Source organism: Asparagus officinalis, chromosome 4 (genome assembly GCF_001876935.1).
Source record: "Asparagus officinalis chromosome 4, Aspof.V1, whole genome shotgun sequence".
Classification (NCBI taxonomy): Eukaryota; Viridiplantae; Streptophyta; class Magnoliopsida; order Asparagales; family Asparagaceae; genus Asparagus; species Asparagus officinalis.
This window is the reverse complement of record NC_033797.1, coordinates 94,905,765-94,917,754: the sequence shown is the minus strand read 5'-3', so window position 1 is coordinate 94,917,754 and position 11,990 is coordinate 94,905,765. Positions and strand designations below refer to the sequence as shown.

General features: G+C 39.5%; 1 protein-coding gene across 6 annotated transcripts; it reads left to right on the top strand.

The window, feature by feature from the left end:
- Positions 2,317–11,418, top strand: LOC109837868 (leucine-rich repeat receptor protein kinase MSP1). Of its 6 annotated transcripts, none has more exons than XM_020406236.1 (5): positions 2,317–2,573; positions 4,175–4,248; positions 4,526–4,622; positions 6,393–6,453; positions 7,215–11,418. In XM_020406236.1, the coding sequence occupies exon 5, from the start codon at positions 7,283–7,285 to the stop codon at positions 11,171–11,173; it is 3,891 nt and encodes a 1,296-aa protein (XP_020261825.1). In that variant the 5' UTR covers positions 2,317–2,573; positions 4,175–4,248; positions 4,526–4,622; positions 6,393–6,453; positions 7,215–7,282; the 3' UTR covers positions 11,174–11,418. The 6 variants fall into 6 exon arrangements, with proteins under 6 accessions (XP_020261825.1, XP_020261829.1, XP_020261826.1 ...); XM_020406240.1 differs by having other exon boundaries at positions 4,467–4,622; XM_020406237.1 differs by lacking the exon at positions 2,317–2,573 and adding an exon at positions 3,043–3,215.

Here is an 11,990-nt window from a genome sequence, read left to right as displayed (position 1 = left end):
TTCACAATCAACATCGGGAGTTACAATCTGACGACTCTCTTATTTGCAAGGAGCCAAGATGAAGATTACAAGATGATGGTCTTTGCAATGCTCCAGCAAAAGAGACCACAAATTGATGGTCTCTTCACATCAAAACGCAGAGGTCATCCCTGCGTTTCACCATCAAAATACAGAGGTCATCCCTGTGTTATACCATCAAAACGCAGAGGTCATACCCATGTTTCAGAGTCAAAACACAAGGGCCATCCCCAGTATTCAAGTCCAAACGCAGAGTTCGTGGACTCAGAAACGCAGAGTTCATACAGAGTCCAACTATGCGTCTCAGGTCCAAAACGCAAAGTTCATGCAGAGCCTAACTCTGCGTCTCAGGTCCAAAATGTGGAGTTCATCTCTACATCTCAACTCTGCATTTCAGATTTACAACGTAGCGTGACCTGTGCGTTCATCCACCAAAATAGGCCCAATTCTGTGTTTTTAGTCTAAAACGCAGAGTTCAACTCTGCGTCTCAGGTCCAAAACGCAGAGTTCATGCAGAGCCCAACTCCGTGTCTTAGGCATGTTTGCTATATCCACTCCCAAACAGTAATTTTGAGAATGGGTTGCCGAAAATGCCCTTTTGATGTTGATGGTGTTTCTGGAATGGACTTGGCCTGTTTTGGTTTAGGAGAAGGGCAATTTAGTCCTCACACACCCCCAAAGTTACTGTTTGGGAGTGTGAATAGTTGGACCCCGTCTCAGGTCCAAAATACAGAGTTCATCTCTGCGTCTCGACTCTGCATTTCAGATTTATAACGTAGCGTGACCTGTCCGTTCAGCCACCAAAATAGGCACAACTCTGCGTCTCAGGTCCAAAACGCAAAGTTCATACAGAGCCCAACTCTGCGTCTCAGGTCCAAAATGCAGAGTTCATCTCTGCGTCCTAACTCTGCATTTCAGATTTACAACGTAGCGTGACCTATGCGTTCAGCCATCAAAATAGGCCCAACTCTGCGTTTTTAGTCTAAAACGCAAAGTTCGGGCCCTGAACGCTATTTTTCAGCGTTTAACTCGTTCAAAGCACGAACTGGACGGTTTTAAAACCGTTCTCCCCACGATTTGGGAAGCTATTTAAGGAGGGCGGTTACACCCCATTCAGCCTCACTTAGGAGCGAATTAAGAAGGCGGTTATACCCCTTAATCCCCTATAAATAGTGGGAAACTCAATTGAGTTCGGGGGGATTTTTTTGCTCGGGGATTGATCCTTTTTTTTTAGCAGCAAAGAAGAGATATTCGGCTGACTTTTTAGGAGAATTGCTGGAGCTTCCTGCAGCGACAAAGTTCATTGGAGCCTTCGGCATTGGCTTGTCAAACCGATTTTCGGTTAAATCAACTCTTTCATAGAGTTTCAAACTCGTTCAAAGTTATCAACTCGTCCAGAGTTCTAAAACTTGCTTTGCAAGTTCTCCACAACGTTAAATCGTGAGGAGAAGATCACGTTCCAGTGAAACAAGACGTTCGGATCGTTAACGGAGAGCAAACTCGACGTGAGCATTCGAGGGAGGCACTCCATCGTCACCATGAAGAACCCAGAATTAAATAAAGGGGAGAATCCAGATCATTCTCCTCTCTTTTATAATCGGAATCCAATTGTAATCACTGTTTTAAATATCGGCCGATAATCGATATTATCGGCCGAGTTATCGGATTTGGGAGCTCTCCGATAGGATAACTTGGATTTTTAATCGGTTATCGTTTTGACAAGTTATCGGGGAGTTATCGGCGTTATCGGTACTTATCGGCCGATAAGTAAGGTTTTTTTATCGGGATTATCGGCCGATAAGTAAGGCTATGCAATCGAATAGTTTCATCGTGCAGTCAAGATGCAAGTTTTGCTTTCTATAATTGGTTAGTGATTCTAAACATGATGATTTACATTTTGGTATGCTTATATTTCATTAAGTATGGTTAGATTATATTTTTTAGTTATCATATTATATATATACATCATCCAGTATATCACTCCGATAAATACTACTTATCCCCGATATATCCCCGATTTCCGCTATCCGATAAGGATTTTGGCCGTCCGATAAATCCCCGATAACCGCTATTTAAAACCTTGATTGTAATTGAGATGGAGAGAATATAAATAAAATTTTTCTTTCATTTCTTTTACTACGAATTTTCCACAAACAATGACATTGTACATGATTTTGCCATTAATCAGTGCTCATAATCATTGTTAATATCAGTTAAAGTATGCATGACAATTTAAAAGTCTCAAGTCAAAAACAACAATTATTTGTTTCCTCTCGGGAGAGAGAAGGGGAGCAGCGGCAGCAGGGTTTCAGGGAGTACGCTCGTAACCGCCTCTGCTGCACTTTTTCTCTTTCCTCCTCAATTCTCTCTCTCTTACTTTCTCTTTCTACTCTCTCTCTCTCCTCCTTCACGCCATTCCCATTGCTGTACGATAAAGGCGACGTTTTTACAACAAAGACAGCCCCTTTCTCATTCTCTCTCAACTGATACGGGAGTTCATCAACAAAGCAATAAGCTTTTTCTCATCCCCCCTCCCCCCCTCCGAGCTCGCTCAGGTGCTCTCCCTCTCTCTCTCTCTCTCTCTGTAGAGTTTCTGTTACATTGATTTCATTAGGGTTTTGTATTTCTTCACTGCACCCAAAAACCTGACCTTTTGATCTTATTTTTTAAATGACTGTTGTTTTGTAGCTTTTCTTTTTTCTTCTTCTAAATAGTGGGGCGTTTGGAGAAAGAAAGCACTCCTCCTTGTCCTTTTCAAACACAAATCCGCGTATTTAATGTTAAAAATCGCGCCTTTTTCGGGGCCTATTTGAGTTGGAGGGCGATTCCCCAATCCCTAACCCTTATTTAATTACTGCTCGTCTCAGCTGATCACTGCCAGTCGTCTGTTTTTTGAGATTCGGGGGGACTTCTTTCGTTTTCAGCTTCGTTTACTCCTTATTTAAGACGTGGGTCTTGGGAATTTTGTATAGTTTAGAGCGAAGGGGGGGCGAGAGAAAGAGAGAGAGAGAGAGAGAAAGAGAGAGAGGGGTGTTGTCTTTAATTAATGAGGCATTACTGTAGTTCACCAGCTGGCCTAAATGGGCTGAGGAATAAGTGAAGTGAGTGGGGAGGCATTACTGTAGTTCACCAGCTTCAAGAACCCCATGCTTGTCCTCTGTCTCTGTGCAAATTGCATATCAAAGTGTGACATAAATGTGAGCTTTGGGGGGTGAATCATGGGCTTTTGCTTATCATCATTATTATTATTATTTGTTTTTATTTATTTATTTATTCTGCTTCATGGGATCATCATGATGAAGTTGGAGTGGTTTCTGAGCCATTTCCACTTTTTTTTGTTTTTGTTTTTGTTTTTTGTTTTCTTTCGCTTGGCCTTTTCTTCTCTGCTCCCCGTAAGCTTTCTTTCCTTCTCTGGGCTCCTTGTGATCTTTGCTTTTGTCCATTTGCCCTGTGCAAGCGTATTCATTTGAAGTAGTTCAGAATCTTGTTCCCTTTTTTGAAGTCTAAAGGGTGGGTTCCTGGGTATGAGGTTTGTGTCTGTCACTTTTGCTTTCTGTTTCTTCTTTCCTATACCAGCTTGCGGTTTTTACTCTCTCTCTCTCTCTCTCTCTCTCTCTCTCTCTCTCTCTCTTTATGCATTTCCATGTGACCTTTGGTAATCATTGGAGTTTGGAGTCTAAAAGAGGAAGTTTGTGTGTCGCTCTTTCTGAAATTTTGTTTATAAAAAAAAATGGAGAAGCTAAAAAACTGGTGAAAATTTATCTCTCTAGTTTCTTGTTTTGTTTTGCTTTGTTTAGATTGAATTTGTGTTTAAGCTTAGCCTTGAAAGTTTTACTTCTCCATTAATAGCAATTATTTCTAAACATATACCTAGAGCTGCTAGCCGTTGAATTCCTTTTTGCAGCTTTAGTGGTTAGTCTAATGGTTGCTTTCTAATCTGTCTGGCCCACAAATGTTAAGACATTGTAATCTGTAAAGACTTTCTTTTGAGTTCTTTGTGATGGATGTTTAACCCAAAAAAAAAAGAAGAAGAAAGAATAAAACTGGAAAAAGAAAAGAGAGTTTATGTTCCAAATTTACTGTGGTAAAAGTTCTTTTTAGGAACCTAGCCATTTACCATTGTAAATACAGCTTATCTTATTTGTTCCTCTTTCAGGGTACTAACGCAAACCGATGGTTGCTGAAGCAAATAACTTGTGCTTAAGGTGAAAGTTGGCATTACCAAATAAGGTGATTTTCCTTTTTAAAGCATGTCTTTTTTCTGTTGTTATTATAGTTTCTTTGCCTCTTATTGCTTAATCATACTATAAAGGTGCCTAGCCTAGTTGCTAGTCTAATTGCTGATGAAAGATTCGAAGCCTTGGTGCCTGATTAAACTATGAATGCTTTAATCATTATCCGGGATTCGTGCTAAGTGCTTGTTTGCTTTATATATGCATAATGTATAGGGTTTGGACAAGTCCAGTCCATCAACCTTGAAGCTTACCAGTTCTCTTAACTTCTTCAGATTTCAGAACCTGTTTCAGATTGTGAGGCCTGTCTGCTTGGTATTTTTTGTGACAAAGTGAAAGCGTCAAGCTGTTCTGATCTCAAATATTAGCAGGGTGAGCAATTACATAGTTGAATATGTGCATCTTTTGGTTTACATTGCTGAATATGAATTATAGCTTACTGTTTATTCCAGAGCTCTATATATATATATTTGGGTGACTAAAACATAACATCAACATGGAAGATGCAGAACTTCTGCTATTGTAATGTCTTTTGTAATTAAAATATTTTCTATTAGATATGTTATAATTTTGATATATATATATATATATATATATATATATATATATATATATATATATATAGGGAGAGAGAGAGAGAGAGCAAATGCTTAGCTTACTAAAGAACGGTTCATCAGTCAATCTCCTAGTACTTGGAAAGTTGTTATTACTTTTCCTTTGTCTTTTTCTCTATTGACTTATTCTTATTTTCATCTGAATGGGAGTATTACCATCTGAACATGTCCTTTTTTTTGCTCCCTTAAAAAAAGTAGTTTTACTACCCTTAAACTTTTCATTGATGTTAGAATTAATATAAAACTATAATCATTAATCCTCACCATAACTTCGGAGTTTTGGTGTAATGATTAGGGGAACTAAATTTAAGATGGTATCAGAGCAACCTAGGTTCAAATCCGCTACGTGAGTTCAGGTTTCGACCCATAAAAAAAGGCGCTCAATCTGCAGGGGCATGTTAGAATTAGTATAAAACTATATTCCTTAATCCTCACAATAACTTTGGAGTTTTGGTGTAATGGTTAGGGGACCTAAATTTAAGAATTGACATTTTTGCTTCACTTATTCTTGAGTTCCAAAGCTTAACTTGTCTCAGACGCTCATTTTTGGATTTTTGTGACAAAATAAAAGTAACTAAAGAACGGTTCATCACTTAATCTCCTAGTACTTGGAAAGTTGTTATTACTTTGTCCTTTTCTCTATTGACTTATTTTTATTTTCATCTGAATGGGAGTATTACCATCTAAACATGTTCTTTTTTTGCATTCACTTAAGAAAAGTAGTTCTACTGCCCTTAAACTTCCTATTTCATTGACATTTTTGCTTCGCTTAATTCTTGAGTTCCAAAGCTTAACTCGTCTCAGACGCTCATTTTTGGATTTTTGTGACAAAATAAGAGTAAGCATCAATAACTCTTCAGAACATTGCAGTCTGTTTTCTCTTGTTTCAAATGATGGATTAGTCCTTTAAGTGGTTTGGATTCGAAAGACCTCATCTTGGTGTGTAGCTCCTGTTGTTCTACCATCTGTTTTCCTCAAGCTTCCTTTTATTGCATCTTTTTTCCCTTATGGATTGTATGTGGTATGATATTTTATTTTCTGTTTGTGTTTTCTTAAGGCCTCTTTATCTTTAGCTTAACAGGTAGAGAAGAAAGAAATTGGACCCACATAAATGAGGAAACTAAATATTTTCCTTTTCCGTGTGTGGAGAGGTGGAGTTAAAACTGAAAAGAGCAAAACTCCCCTTCTTACAGTAACCCAAACAGAAAGCATGACATGATATAAATACACAAAAAATGTGTGTAGCCTGACCTCTGAGTTGAGTGCAGCTTAATTTATTATTCTACTTGTAACATTTACTTTGTTTAAACTTAACATAGGTTTCAGTAACCAATATTTCTTTAGCGACGCTTCTTGATGAGCTTGAGCTCTCTGCCTTTCTCTGAAAAACAAGACCTTTCTCACAATTGTTATTCTTGGTAATGGCTGTTTAATAATTGTTTGCTCTTGCTCCAAATTTACTGTAATATACTATGATTTCAGATGTCTAGTGTTGATTCATTTTCTTATCTTTAATTGTACTTTTCAGGTTAACTTGGGCTGGTGTATCGCAACATTTCAAATGAGGTGAAACTGGAATATATAAATTGGTAAACCTTTTTTTCACTTGCTACTTATTCGCCCTGTTCTCTCCTTGATTTATATTTTCACAAACCAAATTTCCAGATTCAGAATATTTCTCCATCAAGTAATTATGTGCTTAGGTTTTGGCTGTCTTGCCTTCTAGTCCTTGTAAGTCTTCAAGTGTTTCTGTATCCTGGTCATCAAGTTGTATTAATAAAGATTTGAGCAAAAGAAGAGAAGATAGTACGTAAGGAGTTTATTGAAGTTCTTCCAGTTTCATATCTTGCAATGTAAAGCAACTTATTCTATATAGAACACGAGGAAATATAAAAAAAGGGGCTTAGTTCAAGCTATCAAGGATCGGCAAACACGTGTTGGTGTGCTCCATCTGCAGTTTAATTTTTCACTCTAATACTGGAAATTGACACCTCCATATTCTCAAGGGACCTGAGTGTTTGAAATTCTCAAATTTCGTAGTGAAAAACTCATCGGTGTACCATTTCCAATGAAGCTATTATTTCTCATTGATGTATTTCTCTATTTTCGTGTTTTGCATTGTTATTTTTACAGGAATATGTTGGTAGAATTATTTCTATATTTTTTTGATTCATGACTTCGCCTTGGCTTTTCTCTGATATTGAATTTGCTGTGCCGTACGTTGTACCAACTATTGAACATTGTTTTGCTTTAATATGTTTGAAAAATATACGGTGCTAAATTATTTTATATGAATGTGAACCTGCTGTATTGAATAAATAATCTCATGAATCCTCTAATGTCCATGCAGGTTCACTCCCTTCAATCCAAAAGCTGCAACTTGTTCTAAACATAATTGAGGCTATCTCTTGCAGAAGGATGTCATATATTCATCCATTCCTCTTTTATTTCCTTCTCTGCATCTCTACCTCAAGTGCAAATTATGCAGGAGATATCCAAACATTAATCACTCTGAGGGATGAATTTTCTCCAGCAAAAAATCTTATTCCCAACTGGTTTGATCCCAAAATCCCACCCTGCAATTGGACTGGCATAACCTGTACTGGGCTAACTGTTGAAGGAATAGATTTATCATACATTCCCCTTAAACTCTCTATTCCAAGCTGCATTGGGGAATTTAGATCTCTGAAGCTCCTCAACTTCAGCAATTGTCAACTCTCCGGTCAACTTCCAGAATCAATCAGCAAGTTAAAAGACCTACAAAAACTAGACTTAAGTACAAATCAACTCTCGGGAGCTCTTCCACCGTGGATTGCCAATCTGAAAATGCTCAGGGAACTAATGTTGGACAACAATTCCTTCTATGAAAGCTTGACTCCATTCATTTGCCAGCTTCGAGGTCTTGTAAAGCTTTCTGTGAAAGCAAATTCCTTTTCTGGAAGTCTATCACCGAACATTGGAAATCTTCAGAACCTGGAATTTCTTGACTTGAGTAGCAATTCATTCTCTGGAGTTTTACCTCCCAACCTTGGAAATCTCACAAGGCTTCAGCATTTGGATATCAGCCAAAATGGGTTCACTGGATCGATCTTTCCTGGCATTGGAAATCTGCGGAATCTCTTAACACTTGATTTATCTACCAACAGCTTGACGGGAATCTTGCCTTCAGAAATTGGCAATTTGGAAAGCCTTGAGTTGCTTTGGCTGGGACCAAATGGCTTCACTGGTAATATTCCTGCGGAGATCGGCAACCTGAAGAAGCTCAGAGCACTTTCTCTCCGAATTTGCAAGCTTCAAGGGGAAATTCCAGACGAAATATCCAATCTGAAGAGTTTGACAGAGTTGGATATGTCAGAGAACAGTTTCGAAGGGGAATTGCCAGCTGAAATAGGGAATTTGGGTAATTTGAAATATTTGGTAGCAGCTAATGCAGGGTTGGATGGGCTCATTCCAAAGAGTTTGGGACGATGCAAGAATTTAACAATGCTAGATTTGTCATTCAATTCTCTCTCGGGTCCTTTACCAGAGACTTTGACTGGGTTGCAATCGATCAGGACTTTCATCGTCGAAGGGAATCATCTTTCAGGTCCAATACCAATCTGGATATCAAACTGGAAACTCGTCAATTCGATTAGGCTTGGCAAGAATCTCTTCTGTGGTTCTTTACCATCTATAAAACTGCAATTTTTGATAGAATTTTCAGCTGATGCCAACCAATTATCAGGGGAGATCCCTTCTTCTATCTGTGAAGCTCAGTCTTTTTCTTCTCTTTCACTCTCTGAAAACAATCTTACTGGGAGCATTGAGCACACCTTCAAACGCTGCTCAAATCTAACCACCCTCACACTTATGGGAAACAATTTGTCTGGAGAGGTACCAGGTTATTTTGGTGAGCTACCTCTTATCACCCTCGAACTGTCACAGAATAACTTCTCTGGTTCTCTCCCTGATCAGCTTTGGGAGTCACACACCATTCTCGAAATTTTCCTGGGCAATAACAAGCTTGATGGCCAGATTCCTGATAATATCGGAAGACTTGCTGGATTACAGAGGTTGATTTTGGAAAATAATTTATTTGAAGGACCCATTCCGAGCTCTATTGGGAAACTAAGGAACCTGACCAATTTGTCACTCCACGGAAATAGATTATCTGGTGAAATCCCTGCAGAACTCTTCGACTGTGAGAATTTAGTAGCTCTTGATCTAGGCATGAACAATTTGACTGGGTCAATTCCTAAAGCCATATCTCGCTTGAAGCTACTCGATAACTTGGTTCTGGCTCAAAACCAGCTCTCGGGTCAAATACCAAATGAGATATGTGCCGGGTTTCAACAGGTTGTAGACTTACCCGATTCTGAGTTCAGTCAACATTATGGTGTGCTAGATTTGTCATATAACAATCTCACAGGTAGCATTCCCTTAGCAATCAAGAACTGCACTGTGGTGAAGGAGCTTCGACTGCAAGGTAATAAACTCAATGGCAGCATCCCTTATGAGCTCACTGTGTTATTGAACTTGACCATCTTGGATTTGTCCTTCAATTATCTGACTGGTGACATCATTCCTCGTCATTTCCCTATGAGAAATCTCCAAGGGCTCTTACTGTCAAACAACAAGCTTGAAGGTTCTATCCCTGATGATTTGAGCACAATGGTACCTAACCTTGTGAAACTTAATTTATCCAGCAACCAACTTACCAGTCACTTTCCAGGATCCATCTTCAATATCAAGAGCCTGACTCATATTGATATCAGCCAGAATCTCCTTCAGGGACCTATACCATTTTCTGGGAGCATTTCCCTTCTGATACTCAATGCAAGCAACAATCAGTTCTCTGGTTCTATATCAAAGTTTGTTTCCAATTTGACTTCCCTTTCAATTCTCGACCTCCACAATAACAATCTCACCGGCAGCCTTCCTTTGTCGCTTACAACTCTTGATTACTTAACATACCTTGATCTTTCTAACAACGATCTTTATGATGCTATCCCTTGTGATATTTGTAGCATTGTTGGGCTTTCCTTTGTAGATTTATCTGGAAACAAGTTTGACAAGTTCTCACCTGAGAATTGCAAGGTTAGCAACTCTTGTAGAGGCAGTCACATTGCATCAGTTCCTTTTGGAGCTCACCCCTCTCCACGAGCTCTAACTCAAGCATCTGTTTGGGGAATTATTATTGGGGGCTCTACCAGTTTCCTCGTTCTTCTGTTTAGCTTCCTTCGTTGGCGTACACTAAGGCAGGGAAGTTCAACTCTTGGTCTTTCCAGCAAGGGAAAGCCATCGGCCATTGAACCAGCATCTACCGATGAGCTCCTAGGCAAAAAGTTGAAAAAAGAACCCATTAGCATAAACATAGCTACTTTTGAGCATGCACTCCTTCGACTAACTCTTGGTGATATCTTGAAAGCAACAGATAACTTCAGCAAGGCCCACATCATCGGTGACGGTGGCTTTGGCACTGTTTATAAGGCAGTCCTTCCAGAAGGCGGCGTGGTCGCAATCAAGAGGCTAAGTGGTGGAGCGAGTTATCAAGGCGATCGAGAGTTCTTGGCAGAAATGGAGACGATAGGTAAGGTGAAGCACCGCAATTTGGTCCCTCTCCTCGGCTACTGCGTCTTTGGGGATGAACGCTTCTTGATCTATGAATACATGGCAAACGGGAGCCTTGACCTGTGGCTGCGTAATCGAGCAGATGCAATAGAAACACTTGATTGGCCAACCCGGTTCAGGATTTGCCTTGGCTCTGCACGTGGTCTTGCATTCCTCCACCATGGATTTGTACCACACATAATTCACCGAGACGTGAAGTCCAGTAACATTCTACTCGACGAGGGTTTCGAACCGAGAGTATCTGATTTTGGACTGGCACGCATCATAAGTGCTTGTGAGACGCACGTGAGCACAGACCTTGCTGGGACTTTCGGATATATCCCACCGGAGTATGGCATGAGTATGAAGTCGACAGCAAAGGGCGATGTGTATAGTTTCGGTGTAGTAGTGTTGGAGTTGATAACAGGAAGGCCAGCGACTGGGGAGGAGTTGTTAGATGGAGGAGGGAACCTCGTGGGATGGGTGAGGTGGATAGAAGAGAAGGGAAAAATCGATCTCGTGTTTGACCCATGCTTGATGTCAGCATGTGATGGTGGTCGTGGGAGATGGAGAGAGCAAATGAGAAGGGTCCTGACAGTGGCGAAAGCATGCACAGCCGACGAGCCATGGAGGAGACCGAGCATGCTCGAGGTGGTGAAGAATTTCAAGGGGATTGAGTTGATGGAGGATTACAGTGATACAGGCGCACAAGGCGTTTGATCGTGGAAGGTACTAACTAACTAGCTACTGAATATGTTGTTGTTCCGTGCCTTATATATCATATGTTTTTCTATGTAGTTTAGTGAAAGCTGTATGTGAATTTGAGAGATCAAATGTGGTGTAAATAATCTGCTAACAAAATCGAGCATGTATCATTCTGGAATGAGTAAAATTGAGGTATTAGAAAACTTGACTGTTTCCTGATCCAGAAGCTATATTAGAAAAGTCTTACCTTGATGCGATAATGAGGAAGGCCTCTGTACTAGGCTGTTTCATGATCCAGAAGCTATATTAGAAAGGTGGAAATTTTCTAAATAAACCCATTCATAATTTTTTTTTCTAAAAATAGACCTCTTGAGTTTTATTTACAAAAATAGATTCATTTTATCTTAATCCGGTTTCTAAATAGTCGGGGTTGGGAGGTTGTAAACCCCCAATTATAACCCTAAACACTAACATTAATATGCACTAAATAGTCGGGGTTGACAACCTCGACTATTTAGAGATCGGATTAAGACAAAGTGGATCGATTTTTGTAAAAAAAAAACTCAAGGGGTTCTATTTTTAGAAAAAAAAATTTATGAATGGGTTTGTTGAGAAAATTTCTTCCACGCAAAGGGGATGTTAAGAAAACCACACTGAATCCTCCGTAATTGTAAGTTTTGATTTCGCTTCGATGGCGGACAACGAGCTCCTGAATATGAAGAAAGCAGACGCAATAATGACAAAATTGTTATTCGACTGTTTGTTATTTAACTTCAACGTTTTAAATGTTAGATCAACTTTACAGATCTACCATGACCGGAACTTCGTTCTT

What these genes read in the sequence shown, in the direction of transcription:
- LOC109837868 (XM_020406236.1), top strand. Translation starts at nt 7,283, where the DNA reads ATGTCATATATTCATCCATTCCTCTTTTATTTCCTTCTCTGCATCTCT.